This window comes from Meriones unguiculatus, chromosome 9 (genome assembly GCF_030254825.1).
Source record: "Meriones unguiculatus strain TT.TT164.6M chromosome 9, Bangor_MerUng_6.1, whole genome shotgun sequence".
Lineage (NCBI taxonomy): Eukaryota > Metazoa > Chordata > Mammalia > Rodentia > Muridae > Meriones > Meriones unguiculatus.
In genome coordinates, this window is record NC_083357.1 from 63,003,556 (window position 1) to 63,019,475 (window position 15,920).

General features: G+C 43.5%; 1 protein-coding gene across 1 annotated transcript in view; it reads left to right on the forward strand.

The window, feature by feature from the left end:
- Positions 1-607: 607 nt before the first annotated feature.
- Positions 608-15,920, forward strand: part of Ccdc25 (coiled-coil domain containing 25) — a 30,339-nt gene continuing 15,026 nt past the window's right edge. Inside the window, exons 1-4 of the mRNA XM_021654494.2 lie at positions 608-766; positions 3,323-3,370; positions 7,405-7,444; positions 12,839-12,890. Of these exons, the coding sequence (XP_021510169.1) occupies positions 739-766; positions 3,323-3,370; positions 7,405-7,444; positions 12,839-12,890 (168 nt within the window). The 5' untranslated portion in view covers positions 608-738. The remainder of the gene's footprint in view (positions 767-3,322; positions 3,371-7,404; positions 7,445-12,838; positions 12,891-15,920) is intronic.

Consider the following 15,920-nt stretch of genomic DNA (forward strand, 5'->3'; position numbering starts at 1 on the left):
CAAGAGGTTTTGAAGTTCAAAGATTTGGGATTTGGTCACTCTTGTAGGTAATAAAAGGCAGACATTAGATTTGGAGGAACACTAGTCTGAGTCCAAACCCCAAATAAGCATTCTGCCTCTGGGAAGTAACAATAACAATTTAATTGTGGCAGGGCAAGACGGTGCAGGGGTTCCTCCATCTTGTATTCTTGCTGAGGCCATCTCAGGTTTGAACAGAGTTTAATGGAAAATCACCCAGCTCTTATTCTGACCAGTTTGGTCAAACCAACAAAGGTACAAAACAAAACAAAAAGCAACAACAAAAGCCTCAAGTAGTGGGAGAGGGACTTTCATCTATGATAACGGCAGCTTCTGTATTCAAGGAGTCTGTTATTCGGTGGAGGGGGAAGACAGATAAAAAGCAAGAAACAACTCTCATGCCCGCTTAGTAAAGGCTCTGAATATAAGGTCTGCCTACAGCATTTCTCCTTTATGGCTTCAAACAAGATGTAGTTTCCCGCTAACTTCCTTCAACCAGTCGCTTGGGCGGAATCCTCAAAGTCACCGGGTCACCGGCTCTCCCGCCAAGACCCTTCCCTTCGCCAGGACTAAAGATGGCGCCGACAGGCCGGCGTTGTGACGCGACCCCACGTCCGCCGGAAGTGTCCGGAGGAGAGCCTGGAAGCCGGCTCACCCTCGCGTCCGTGGTTTCCTGAGCTTCGCGATTTGAGCAAGGGTCGCCACTCTTCTGCCAGGATCATGGTGTTCTACTTCACCAGCTGCAGTGGTGAGTGACGCCGGGCCCTCTGGGGCCCTGCCCGCAGCTGCCTCCGAAGCCGCGATTCCCCTGCCGCCGCTGCCGCCGCGCTTGGACCTAGCCCCGAAGCGCATCCTCCCGCGGGCGCCTCTCCCAGCGACGCCTTCGGGGTCCCCGCGTGGCCGTCCGCTGGGCTGCCTGGTCGGCCCCAGGTCAGGGCCTGGTGGGCGCGGTGGCAGTGCACCCCCGCTTTCCTCACGCCGGGTAATTATTCCTGTCCGCAACCTGGCAGAGCCGCCAACGCTTCCTGGATTCAGGCAGCGTGTGGGTTCCTACACACCCTCCCCGTCGCAAGCCTTTGCCTTAGCATTCTGGCAGCACCCTGGAGTGATTCGTTGGCCAATGAAACAGGTGCCAACAGCCGTCTCCTATGTCTCCTACGGGCAGAGTACCTTGCCCTTCTAGGGAGGGAGGGGTTGGAATGCCATGGAAAGCAATAGAATGCCAGTACAGCCCTTCACTGGGCAGAGTTGACTTTCCAGTTGACATGGTAATACTACCGAGTTGGTTTTGGAAGGTCAGAAAGTGGTTTTCAGGAAATGTTGTGTTGGTTTATTTTCTCTGCCCATACTGTCCCCATTTTGTCCAGAATCAAGCTCTAATTTTAAACTCTCACCCTGTTAAAATGGCTCTAACTTTTGCAAGACACCTTTGGAGACCTAGTTTCCACACCAAGATTATACTTTTTTTCCGGACCGGCTTAACATTCCTTTAGCACTGCTCTTATGTGGCGTTAAAAGCTGCCTGCTAGCGCTACAGGGGAGATTTCTTGAGAGGCAGATTGTATTGTTTCCTTAGCATAGTAACTTACTCATATAGTTGGCTGCTCTGTGTTGATTTTTCCCCCCTTCTTGAGATAGTGAGGAGCTCAGGATGGCTTCAAACATGGACCCTCCTGCCTGAAGCCTCTTTAATGTTGCCATTACTTTCTAGGTCCCCCAATCTGGAGTGATTGTTCAGTGTTTGCGTTTCATGGTCCTTTGTTTGTTTGTTTGTTTGTTTTGAGACAGGGTTTCTCAGTGTCTCAGGACGAACTTTGTAGACCACGCTGGCCTCAAACTCATGGTGTCTGCTGGAGTGCTGGATTACGGAGTGTGTCTCTGAGCCCAGCTTTCATGGAACCTTTTAATTTGTTTATTTTCAAGACAGGATCTCATTATGCAGCCCTTGGAGCCTAGAACTCATCAAGCAGATCAGGCTGGGTTTGAATTCACAGAGATCTGCCATCCTTTCCTCTGCCTCCCCAATGCTGGGATTCAGTGCATGCACTACCTAACCTTTCATGATGCTTTAATTGAAGCATTATTTTTGTGGTGTCCCTCAGTGTGAAGGTGTTTGTAGTCAAGCTATTTCTAAAAAATTTTTTTGTTGTAGGCGTTTTACCTACATGCACATCTATACACTGCTTGTGTGCCTAGTGTCGAGGCTAGAAGTGGGTGATGGATCCCCTGGGACTGGAGTGACAAACAGTTGTTTGAGTTAGCGTGTTTGATTTCTAGTACCACATCAGCTGAGTGTGTCGTACACCCCTGGAATGCCATGATTCAGGAGGCGGGGGCAGAACCTCCCTGGCCTTCTGACCATCATTTAAAATGTATGGCCTCTTAATTTTTGTCTGGTTTTGGTTTTTTGAGTCAGAGTCTCAGGTAGACCAGGCTGGCTTTGAGCTGGCCTATGTAGCCAAGTATGGAGTGAACTCTTGACCTTTCTCTATAGAGGAATTTTAATTCAGAATATGGCTGCTCTGGCAAAAGAGTACATCCAAAGACCTTCTAGGTCTCTGTATGATCAGGCTGGAATACAAACACACCTTTAATCCAGGAGACAGTGGCAAGCAGATCTTGAACTTTAGAATGATTAAGGAAAGATTTCTAAACAACAAAAGTGCCCATTACTTCACCTTAACATTTGGATTTAGTTTGTCAGAGGTAATGCCAGCTGGATGAGGCTACACAAATTAAAAGGTGGCTGAGTTTAGGCACAAAATATACATATTCCTAATACAACAACATAAATACACTTAGATAGGGTTTTTCTGTGTAGCTCTGGCTGTCCTGGAACTTGCTCTGTAGACCGGGTTGGCCCCAAACTCAGAGATCCACCTGCCTCTGCCTCCTGAGTGCAGAAATTGGTTTTTAAATGTTTGCAGTAGAGATTTTTTCTGTTTATGAAGGGGATAGTTGTTGCTATTATCACTATCATTAAAGAAGACAAAAGTGTGGGACTGAGCTGGAAATTGCCATTAAACTTTATCCCTGAAGGGAAATAAAAAATAAAAAGAGCTGTTTTCCTGAAAAGGAGGAAAGCACAGGATTTCTCTGTGTAGCCTGGCTGTCCTGGAACTCATTCTCTAGATCAGGCTGGCCTCAACTCAGAGAGATCTGCCTGCCTCTGCCTCCCAAATGCTGGGATTAAAGATCTGTGCCACGACCACCTGGCATAAAACTTATTCTTCATGTGCAAGAGCAGGTGGGTAAGCCAGGTTTGCATCCCCACTAATTGTCTTTTGTTTTTGTTTTATTGTAGTTAACTCATCTACTTACACTATTTACATGGGAAAGGATAAATATGAAAGTAAGTATACAAAAGCATTTGATTTTGAAGTTTCAAGCAGGTAAGTGTTATTCCTGTGGCCTGTTTGTTGGGTTTACGGTTTTTTGTTATTAATTTCTTTAATTCTTTTGAAAATTAGACTTGACCAACAATTATCCATATTTTTGAATATAGTGTTTTGATACATACACACATTGTGCTGTGATCAAATTGGAATCTGTAGCATATCTGCCACCTCAAACACCATTTCTTTGCAGTTAAGAGCATTCAAAAGTGTCTTTTAGCCACTTTGGCTGGTAGCTGTACTCTGTGACAGAATACCGGAAGTGCTTTTGGCTAATTACTGTTTTACTGGTGGACCAGCCTCTCCCATAGTGCCCCAGCTGCCGGGAGGCTCTGCTTCTGTGACATCTGACCTTCTGCTTCTCCTCTGCTGTCTTGTTCAACTGAGTCTGCCATGTAGCTTAGTTGTAGTATCTATGCCTTGTATGCCTGCAACCCCCCCAGCATTATAGGGGATGGTGGAATTGAGGGCTTCATGAAAGTTGAACTCAAAAACTACAGCTAAGCTACATGCCCTACCCAGTTGGACACATTTTCCGCCTTTGAGACAAGTGTACTCTATAAGTCGGGCTGGCTTAGAACTATAGGAATCCTTCTGCCTCAGCCTCTGGAGTGCTGACCTTACCCATGTGAACTACTGTGACTAGCACAAATTGATCTTCTTGGTGGTCAGGCGAGCACGGGGTTTGCAGCACTGGTCCTCACAGTGTGAAGATGAGAGGCGGAACCTTAGAAGGAGCTGGAGAGAAGGAGCATGATTCCTTGAGATCGGAATATACAGCTACCCTTTTCCTGGGGTAGTGTGAGGGCTTAGCAGAGACAGCTGTGAAGTCACACCAGAATTAGCTCTTTAGCAAACAAGCTGTAGTTATGCAACCTCTTTGGACCTCTGCTTTCTTTAGATACAGGAGCCTCGTGGGCTGTAGCTACCGTACAAGGTTGTCAGGGTTAGGGGAAAGGACCTGTGTGCAGTGCCTGCCCCATAGGAACACTTGTTAGCCAGTAGATAGAATTTCTGGAGCTTCTCTTTTTGTTTGTTTGTTTTTTTGTTTTTGTTTTGTTATTTTTTTCAAGACAGGGTTTCTCTGTATAGCCTCAGCTATCCTGGACTTGCTCTATAAGGCTGGCCTCGAACTCTCAGAGATCTGCCTGCCCCTGCCTGGGAATTAAAGACCTGTGCCACCACTACCCAGCTACCCCCTGGGAGCTTCTTAAGCTCCCAGATACCACTCCCCACCTTGCTCCTCCGGGAACACTGTCACTGGGATGAGGTACCTTTGCCTCCATATTCTCGGGAGCTGGCTGGTCACATTCAGTGTGTAAGCTTTTGGTACTCCTTGTGTGTTTTCTCCCCTGTTTCTTTCTAGAAGTATCAGTGTCTAGTCTAGGTGCAGTTTGATATTGACAGCAGTTAGAATTTGATAGATTATATTGCATTAGAAGAGGCATTGTTCCATTCTTCAGTAAGAGACCTTTGACAATAATGAAATAAACAAGACCAAAAATAGTTGCTATAAAGCAGAGCTGGGACGATCATGGCTGTGTCATTATGAAGAGAGAAACAACAAATAACAGCAAAATAAAAACAGTTTTCAATGTAATGAATTTATGGCATTGACTGAGATGTGACCTAATGGTAAGTCATCCGTACTATGTTAATACTTGAGTTCTAGGCTGGAGGGATGGCTCAGAGGTTAAGATCACTGGCTGTTTTTCCAAAGGTCCTGAGTTCAATTCCCAGCAACCACACGGTGGCTTACAACTATCTATAGTGAGATCTGGTGCCCTTTTCTGGTATGTAGGGAGAATGCTGCCAAATAAATAAATAAATCGTAAAAGAAAAAAATTAACAACAAAACTACTTGAGGGGGCTGGAGAGATGGCACAGAGGTTAAAAGCACTGGCTGTTCTTCCAAAGGTCCTGAGTGACTAACAACCATCTATAATGAGATCTGCTGCCCTCTTTTGGTGTGTAGGCATACATGCAGGCAGAACGTGGTATACATAATAAATAAATCTTTTTTAAAAATGTGAGTTTTAGGTTTCTTCTTGTAGCCTATAGTATCACTGATCATTTTCATTTATTCCCCAGTGTCCTCCTGCTATCATGGAGGAAAGGATGCTATGTCCCTGTTCTACACTGAACAGTAAGCCACCACCACAAGATCCATAGTTACTTAGAGTGTGTATGAAAGCAGATCTGCTGCCAAAACTGTTTTCTTTCTCCTGCGTAAGAAGTGGAGCCTGAGACTGCAGCCACTAGGAAGCACTTAGAGCCAGGCTGTTCACAAGTGATGCGGGTTTTGTACTGTATACTGGGGATAGAGGGTGGGGGTGGAGGGCAGGGCTTTACATATTTCTTAAATGAAGGCCTGCCCTGTTCTGGTTCACATGGGCGGTCTTGTGGTGGTTCTGGCATTCCTGCCTGTCTCTCTTTTCCTTCTGTGGTTGTCTACGCTTTGTTGAGGGCTTTTGTGGTGGGGTGGAGGTAGGGGTCTCATTCCAGTGTAAGGAAGACTTTTGCTGTATTCAGGCATGCACACACACAAAAAAGGCATGTGTTGATTTTGTTGTGAACCTAAAACTGCTGTATAATATGAAATGTTTTATAATGTGGACAAAATGCAGTCATTTCTAGCACATGCTGTAGACACGATAGCGAATGTGGTTTGAGGCACTGACCTGAGAAATCTTCATATTTGTGGTAGAATTTATGCCTAGAGACACACACCTAGTTGTGTTTTCACAGCAGTGACTCTGAGATGTCTAGAGCCCTCTGGTATCTTGTGTCCTTGTGTGTGTATAGAACATTTGGTCTTTGGGAAACTTTTGATTTGCGTGGAGGTGTCAGTCCTCCAAGTTAGCCTCATAAGAAAGGGGGATGCATTTTAAAGCCTTCTTGTGGGGCTATTCATAGTACCTCCCACTTATTTCTAATAGCCTTGCTGTTTCCAAGGAAGCACTCGATAGAACATTAATAGAAATTTTGAGCTGTGCGTTTACCAAGGGCTGATAGGTCTGTTCTCTTCATAGCCAGCAGGTGGCGCCAGCCATCCATAGAGCACTTAGAAATGTCTTGCTGTTAATGTTTTCTTTTACTTTTCTGTTGTTTGCTCAGCTTCCCACTTATATAATAAATTCCTGGTGTCTTCCAGAAAACTCCTGGTGTCTGCTATTGCCAGGCGCTATTTCAAGCGCTGGATATATCTTAGCCAGTACTAGGTACATTTAAAATCATCACGTTTTCCTTGAAGGAGTCACATGTTTTCCTTGAAGTTTTGATTGGCACTTATCTGTCACATGTACAATTTAAAATATCAGATAATGCATTTCATATAAAAAACAACAACAAAAAACAAACAAACAAAAAAACCAATCAGTTCCCCATCCCTAGTAGCTCATTTCTCTTTTCCTTCCAAGACTCAAGGTCCACTCCCTACCTTCCAGAACAGTTCCTTTTCACTCTTTCACATCCTTCTTCTACTACTTAGTCTCCAGGTATGGTTTTTATTTTCCTTTTGTATCTATTTTGCCCATAATATCCTGAAGTAACAATTGAAGGTTGTTTGTTTTCTTTCATTGCCATGTTCTAAGGTGGCATCTTACAAGGTTTCACTAAGCTGACCTTGATCTAGCTTTTTAGTAAAGGCTACTCTCAAACTCACTGTCCTCCTGTCTTAGTTTCTCAAGTGAGTGCAACCATACCCTGCTGAGTTTTTGAGGTTTCTCTCTGTCTGTCCATTTATAATAGCCCTGGCTGTCCTGGACTTGTTTTGTAGACCAGGCTGGCCTCAAACGCACAGAGATCCACCTGCTCTGCCTCCCAGAGGCAATTCTTTCTTTTCGAGTTTCTAGGTCTTCGTTAAGGAAGAAAAAATATGAAGGGGATGATTGAGGTATTTTTTTTTCCCCTTCGCAACATAAGAATCTTGATAGATTTCCATTTAACAGTTTTCTTAACTTCTTTTCCCCTTCTTTGTATCTTTCTGTAGATGAAGATCTGATAAAATATGGATGGCCTGAAGATATTTGGTAAGTAGCAATTTCTCTTCTGCTTCATTTAGATAGTCATTTAGATTTTAGGCTCACCCATTCATCTGCCTCCCCTGATTAAAACCACACGTCTGTATAGTGTTTTTGTCTGTGGTGCTCAAGAGTAAATAGCTGCAGGTCTCCTCATTATTCCATCCCTAGAACCCAAGAGAAGTGGGTGGTCTCCTAACACACCTGAGCCACTCTCTTGTTCCATGTTCATTTCTACTGCTTATTCTGACCGCCATATTCTCTCTGCCGGAACCTAGTCTTACCGTGTGAGTGGGGTACCATTCTACCGGAGGTAAGTTCTCAGACCTGTGTGCTTGGGTGTGATGGCAATAGTGCACATTTTCCAAGCACCTAACTGCCAGGTCTGCGCTGTTTTTTGCTGGGTCAGCCCAGGATCTCACAGGCCCAGTCAGCTTCTAAATCTTCGATTCTCCCTTACCTTAGTGCACCATTCTTCTGCCTTCAGATCACTGCTCCCTGCTGCCCCCCACTCCAAGCCATTGTTTCAACTCTCTACAGATCTCTTTTTTCGGGCTGTGGGTTCTCCACTCCCCTCCTTTCCCTAGAGTGCTGTGAGGTTAGATGGCCTCTTCACAAGAGCTGGTTCAGTTTTCAGTATGGTGTACGGCCTTGAGTATTTAACAGGGATGCATTGTACAGAGAGTAACTCAAGCTCCAACTTTCAAGAGGCTCTGCACGGAGGCTCCCACATATTTGCAGGGGGCCCCCAAACGGTCTCTTGGCTTTCTACCTACCTGGTTATGAAGGACGCTAATTCATGACTCCATTGGGCATGTTCTATCATTCCAAAGTCTACACTGAGAAACAGGAGGTGGCAGAAATGTGAGGAATTTGAAAGGTTTCAAAAACCAAAAGCTATTCCAGCACAGTGTCCTAGTCTCTGAGCTCAAATGTGCCATCAAGTTAGACACTGTTTAGGGCCCCTTCGCTCAGGTGGGCAGATTGTACTGCTGGGAAGTTCGCCTATGTCCTTCAGGGAGTCACCTGCTTTGTGAACAGGAGGTCATCGGTGCTGGCACACAGAGTTCAATACTTGACTCACCTGCTGCCTTCCTAGAAACACACCTCCTGAACGCTTCCTCACCACTAGTTCCTTCTCCCCTTTGAGTATCTGTCACCCCCAGCTGAAGTAGTTCCTGCCAACGCCAGGCTCTCTGATGCCAGTGTCTGCACCTGGAAGGTAATTACTTTCCCCTTTTATTTTTTTCAAGGTAGTTGTACTCTGTTACAGGCTTTCCCAGAGCTCAGTGTAGAACCCAGGCTGCCTTTGAAAGCACAGAATTTCTTGTCCCAGCCTTACAAGTTGTCATGTTCACCTGTGCTATGCATTAGCCTACACAGATGAGGCATAGCTGCCTATACAGTAAGATAGTAAGATATATATATATCTATCTATATCTTATAGTATATCTTATATATATCATATATATATATATATGGTAAGATACACCTTGAAAGTCAGCTTACTATAACTTTTAAATGTCTTTATTTGTTTTTAAAATTAAACAGTTAGAAAACAGATTTCTAAAGCCCACACTAGTAAATTGTAGCTTGGGTTTTTTGTTTTTTTTTTTTTTTTTTTTTTTTAAGACTGATATCTACAGGTACCTAGAGATCCTATCTGGCACCTTTAGTAGCCTAGAGATTAATGACTAAAGTTCAGCACAGTTGACTTCTGTTTCCAGAAGTTACTTGAGAACTCCAGGGAGCTGGAGTAGACCCAAACAAACCTTGGGGCCTGTTCTAGTTCATGTGCTGTCAATCCTGACAATCTTCCAGGGAATACCAAGAGCAACTCTGAGCTCATCTGCATCCCAGGGTCTTAACCTGGTGTTCTCTGATTCTGGTTTGGAGAATTTTTCTGTTTCAGCATGTGAGTCTATCCTGGTAAATCTTCTGAGGTTCCTTTAAGCAAGGAATTCCTAAAGGTTAAATGATATTAGGAGGAAATTAGTTTCTAAGTGAGGAGAAGAGAGATGGTGTTTCTTTGCTGCCTCCAGGCAGCCTAATGAGTAGTATTTCCACAGACCCCACTTAAGGAATTGAACCACTCCCGGTGCCTCTGCACCTCAAGTCATTGTTGCTTTTTTTTATTGAAAATTGCAGACTTTGAATTGGGGAAGGCTCTCAGGATGAGCAGGAATGGGGACATAAGAGTCTAAGAGAGGACATAATTTAAATTTTGAATGAGCATATTTTAGGAAAACTGGAAACACCTTTTACAGGAAGTAGTTTGCTCTAAATTGTTTTCAGGGGTGGGTATTTCAAACCCTATACTTCTGTCTGTCTCTCTGCCTTTTTAGATATGTACCATTAAATATAAGCCTGAAGATGGTATATACAAGCTGTGAAGAGACATCACGACCACAGCAACACTTAAAAAGAATGCATTGAATTGGGGCCTTGCTTACAGTTTCAGAGGCTTAGTCCGTTGTCATCATGGCAGGGAGCATGGTGATACACATGACACTAGATCAGTAGCTGAGAGCTACATCTTGATCTGTAGATAGCGGGCAGAGAGAGAAAGAGAAAGAGAGAGACTGCCTGGCATGGGTTTTTGAAACCTCAAAGCCCACCCCTAGTGGCATATTACTCCAACAAGGCCACACCTCCTAGTCCTTTCAGAGAGTTTCACTCCCTGGTGAGTATATGAGCCTATGGGGGCCCTTCTTATTCAAACCACCACTCTAGCCATGGTACTCCTATGTGTGCTTTGATTACTTAGGTATGAATTCATTAGTGTATATTGAATTATTTTGATATTTTTATTGGCAGCATTTCATATAGAAGGCCCTGAAGAAAAAGCAGAATTTAATAGCGCTACTATTGCTATGTAGGAAAGGGCTGTTATTAATAAAGAGCTGTCACTAAACAAGTAGAAGTCAGAATGGCAGGTGTGCCTTTTAAGTTGAGATCAGTTCGTAGCATAATATTTTTCTTAAGATTCTGAAGGGAGAATGAGATGTATAAAATTTCTAGATTTGTAAAAGATAAAGATTTTTCTGGATAGAAAAATGCCCAACTAAAGATGATAATTAGTATGAATTTTGCATGGCAATGCAAATGAGTAAATGAATAGCTTGGAAAAACATGAATCAAAAATGATGTAATGTTTATTTTTAGCTATCAGTAATGACTAAGAATAAGAGGCAACATAGATCTTTTGCCCAAAGTATGAATATTGTTCTGTGTCCAGAACAAATACCAAGATATTTGGTGTCTTTGAGGGCATTAGAAACAGCATGATCTTACCCTTTGAACTGAATCGTACTTGTTATATTCTGTACTGGGTGTGAGTGTATGGCCCTTTTAATACCTAAAGTAGATGTCAATAACAAGACTGCCTGGGGAAGTCAGCGATGATACTTCCTTAGGTTTCTGACATAGGGTTTTACTAAATAGTCCAGGCCATCCCTGAACTCATGATACACCTGCCTGCTGGGATCATAGACTTTTGCCACTATGCACAGCGTTGTAGTAAAAAAAAAAAAAAAAAAAAAGGTTTTATTACTAGCCCTATGATTATCATAGCTGTATTATCTAACCTGCTATCACAAATAAAAGGCATAGACACCCGTTAGATTTTATAACTGCCTCATTTACCTTGGGCAGGGCAGATATTCCTCCCTATGTTGTCTCAATCACCTCAACATCCATCTCCCAGCTCCCATCCAGTGCCACCCTCCTTAACCATCCTATCCATCTATAATCGACAGGAAGAGGGGAAGAAAAAGAACGCCACGATGGGTTAGATGGGCCATGTGGGGCTGGGAGGAAGGACTCCAATGGCATGAAAAGGCCCAGATAAAGAATAAAAGCAAATATTTAAAAGATTATGGAAAAAGATTTGGCTTCCCCAAACCTTGTTAGAAGCAGTGCCAGCTAAAGTTACCAGAGCCACAGTGTCAGTTGTGTGTAACCTTGTTCATTGTTGGATGCTTACATTCCAAGCCCATCACTGTGTGTTGCAAAGTGAATCAACTTTATTTGGTGAATTATATAAATGAAAAGTGTCACATCAGTTTTAAAAGATCGCATTAAAGTAATGGGTAATGAGAAGCCTGTCTTAGTTAGGGTTATTATTGCTGCAGTAAAACAATATGACCAAAAACGACTTGGGGAAGAAAGAATTTCTTCCACTTACAGTTCCGTGTGACATTCATCATCAAAAGCAGTGAGGACAGGAACCCAAGCAGGGCAAGAACCTGGAGGCAAGAGCTGATGCGGAGGCCATAGAGGGGTGCTGCTTGCTGACTGCTTTCTTACAGAACCCAAGACAAGCAGCGCAGGGTGGCTCCACCCACAGTGGGCTGGGCCCCCCACACCAGTCAGTCACCAAGAAAATGCACCAAGGCTTGCCTGCAGCCACATCTTACCGAGACACTTTCTTAATTTAGGTTCTCACCTCTCATGACTCTAGCTGAGTCAAGCTAACATAAAACTATCCAGTACAAACCCTAAAGAAAAGTGAATTTGAGAATTTACGTGAACTTAAGGCTGTGTCTCACCTTATTCCCAGCATTTGGGAGCCAGGGGCAGGAGGCTTTCTGAATTCAAGGCTAGTCTAGTCTACATAGTAAGTTCCAGGTCAGCCAGGGCTATGTAGTGAGGCCCTACTTCAAGAAAAAAAGGTGTGTGTGTGGGGTGGTGTGGTGTGTGTGTGTGGGGTGGGGTGGGGTCTGTGGGGCATTCTGAATGATTTTTGGACAGTACTAGTGCCAGATAGGCCATGTTCACCCAGGGATGTGTGTTGATGTCGTTGTCAGTGTGTGTGTGGTGGGGGTGGCGTTGGGAGAATTCTTAGTCTGATTCATTTAATGATGTAGCCTGCTTAGTGAGCCGACTTCCAAATCTGAACTTGATCCTTGGCATTGATAGTTTCACCATCACTGGAAACTTGGAGTGGGGGAGACACCTCTTCTTCAGGCTGCAGGCCTGCAAAGCTCCCAGGTCGGCCATTGTGCAGTTTCACTGACTTCTTCCATCCATTCTCATTTGGAATTATTTTTTTTTCCTGTTTTCTTCTTGACCTGTGTTAGTCAGGGGCCAGGAAATCCCAGTTCTGCCACAAAGCCTTTAGTCACTGATAGCTTTTTGTCACTTGAAGTCACCCAGGATGTTTCATCTTTATTATCTGACTCATCTTGGCTCGTAGCCATGCACAGCTGCATAACTTTCGAGTTATCTTGTCTCTCCAGGTTGCTGGCCAGCTGTTTGGAGATGGTGGCTGTTTTATGCTCTCTGTGGTGCCTTACATGTGATAATTTCCAGTAATACTTTCTTGGAAGGAGGTGCTTTCAATGCAAGTGGCTGAGGACATGGTTGTCTTGTTCTTGCTAAAAGTGGTTTCCTTCTTTGTAGGTTTCACGTGGACAAACTCTCCTCGGCTCATGTATACCTTCGATTACAAAAGGTAACTGGACGTGAACATGTATTCATGACTTTTTCTTTAGCCTTGAACATCATATATTCTTTTTTTGTGTGTGGTTAAGTTGCTTAAATAATAAATGTGTTCAAAACTGTAAAGATTGTAAATGTCTTCCTCCTACCTAGAAAATTGTTCTGGAAAATTCTGAATGATTTCCTAGGTAGAAGGCCCCCTGCCTTGTCTTCCAGTTCAGTGTATCGCCTGTCCTCTCTGCTTGCTCTCCTCCTCAGTTCAGTTGATGCTAGCATACAATTTTTAGTGGCTTCTTTTTCTCGGACTCATTCCTGGTTATCAGAGTGTCTTTGGATAGTCCAAAACAACATGGTGGTAATATAGGAACAAAGATCCCATGTGCCCTGATTATACAGCACTACTGTTTTTTTGTTTGTTTGTTTGTTTGTTTGTTTTTCCTAATCCACCTTTATCAGTATTTTGGTAGTTTTGTTTGCTTGTTTGTTTGAGGCAGGGTTTCTCTGTGTAGCCTTGGCTGTCCTGGACTGACTTTGTAGACCAGGCTAACCCCGAATTTACAGAGATCCGCCTGCCTCTGAGTGCTGGGATTACAAGTGTATAGCTCTTTATCAGTATTTTTGATAGTTAAAGTACATAGAATGTATGTTGTATGTATTACATTTTAAAAAATGTATTTTGGACTTAAAAGATTTTAGAAAGTTACAAAGGTTATATGGCTTTTCCTGTTGCTAGTATCTCATGTTACATAGTAGATATTTCAAAACCAGCAGGCCAAACACACTACTGTTAACTAAATTCTAGACTTTATTTAAGCAGTTTTTCCATTAATGTCCCTTTTCCAGAAACCATTGTGCGTTCACGGTGCATTCACTTGTTCTCCCTGCCCTGATTTCCATGAAAATGTTCCTTGTGTTTTATGACCTTGATAGTTTACCCAGTGATCTTAGCGAATGTCATCAAGTTATATGTGTCTTAGTTTTTCTACATAGAAGTTACAGGCTTGAGGGGAAGTAAAGCACAGAGGGGGAGTACCCTCTCCTTCATCATTTCAGACAGTGCGTGCCTTCATGTGACTTACACTGGTGGCATGAACCTGGGCTGCCTGGCCAGGTCTATGACAGCCACCTTTTTCCACCATGGCACTGCACTCCCAGACTTGGTTATTACAAATGAAGTTGGGGTCCAGCTTCTACTCAGGCAGGGGTAAAATGTAGTTCCACATTTTGGAGTAGGGTAACTGCATTATTTAGGATTCGTACAGAATGGGACTTGTTTCTTTCCCCTTTTTTGCATCAGTGGGTTTATTGTATTCCTTGGGCCCTTGTGTATACCCTAGTGCTGTGTTCTGTTGTTTTTTATCTAGCTCTGGTGAGATCCCTTTCAGCTTGCCTCCTGTGCTCTGCTGACAGGTACTCAACCTCTTATTTATTTTCATTTAAATTTTATTATTATTAATAATAATAATTATTATTATTTAATTTTATTTTATATGCATTAGTGTGAAGATTCCTTAGAACTGGCGTAACAGACAGTTGTGAGCTGGGAATCGAACCTGGGTCCTTTGGAAGAGCAGACAGTGCTCTTAACCACTGAGCCATCTCTTCAGCCCGATTATTATTATTTTAATTTTGGTTTTGGTTTTGTTTTGAGACAGAGACTTATTATGTAGTCCAGGCTGGCCTCAAAATCAAAGAGGTCTTCCTGTCTCTGCCGTCTTAGTGCTGGATTCAAAGGTGTGTGCCATTATACCTGGCCAAAAATTATTTTTAACAAAGTCTTGCTGTGTGGTCCTAGCTGGTCAGGAACCTGCTAGGTAGAGCAGGCTGCCTTTGAACTTGTGATCCTTCCGAATACTGGGATTACAAGGATATATGAGAGTAATTTATAGCAAGTAATTTATAGCATTCCATAGTCTCTGAAACTATGAGACTTAAAGTATGAGCTGCAGGATCCGGCGGCATTCCTTGCCCTCAAGTTGTATGACAGCATGCGCGTGGTATGTATTCAGAGCGAAGGCTGCAGTAGAGTCACTGCGCACGATGGGAAGGGAAAGAGAAGTGTTTATTTATGAATTAATTTGGGACCATCGCGTGTTTCAGAAGCCTTCTCAGTTGCCAGGCTGTGAGACTGCAGCTCATGCTTCAAGAAGCTGGGAACTCAAGGACAGTGGTGTAATGATTTTGATCTTCTGCCTGTGGTTTCCACTCAAAAAATATGGAAAGATCGATTTAAGCCGTCGTTTCCCATTCTTTCTGAACATCTGTGACATATTTAGACTTTAATCTCAGCCCGCAGCGGAGGTGTTCCTGGTTGCCTGCATTACTTTTTAGAGTCATGGTTTGTAAGCTTGTTACTTTGTTGTTTTCTTGTTTGTTATTTTGACTATGGCACAATTCATAGGAAAGCTTCCTTGTCGGAATTTAGATTGTGTGCAACTTTTCAGCATTATAAATCCTAATTAAGAAATGTTTCTGTGTTGGCCATGCCAATCTTGAACCCTGGGGTTCAAAAGACCTCCCTACCTCAGCTCTCTGAGTAGGTGGGACTGGAGGCAGGCATGCACCACCGCACACTGGAACTTGCCGTGTAGAACAGCCTGCACTCTTGGCTCTACAGTACATAACTACCTACTTCCTCCTGCATAGAAGGGACCAGCTCTTCCCTTATTGGTCATTATGTGGGTTAAGAGCTAGCATGCCTTGAAGCTTTGCAGAGTGGCCTCTGATGGGTACTGGGCACTATGGATCTTGAGTTTTGAATCCAACCCAAACTGTGAAGATGCAGACTCTCAGCAATGTTCGCTACTAGACTTCGTCCATTTTGAAACCCATAGAAAAGTCACGGAGCCTTTTTTGTAGCTCACTAACGTGGGTGGCTCAAAGCAAGATTGTGACCTTTACATGTTTTGACATGTGAGCTCTTGCATTGCTGCTGCTGTTGCTACCTCTACTGGCTGCTTATCTTACAGTGAGCAGCACAGTAGGAGAAGAACATAAGAACCTCACCGTGGGGCCCTGGAGGGATGGCTCAGTGGTTAAGAGG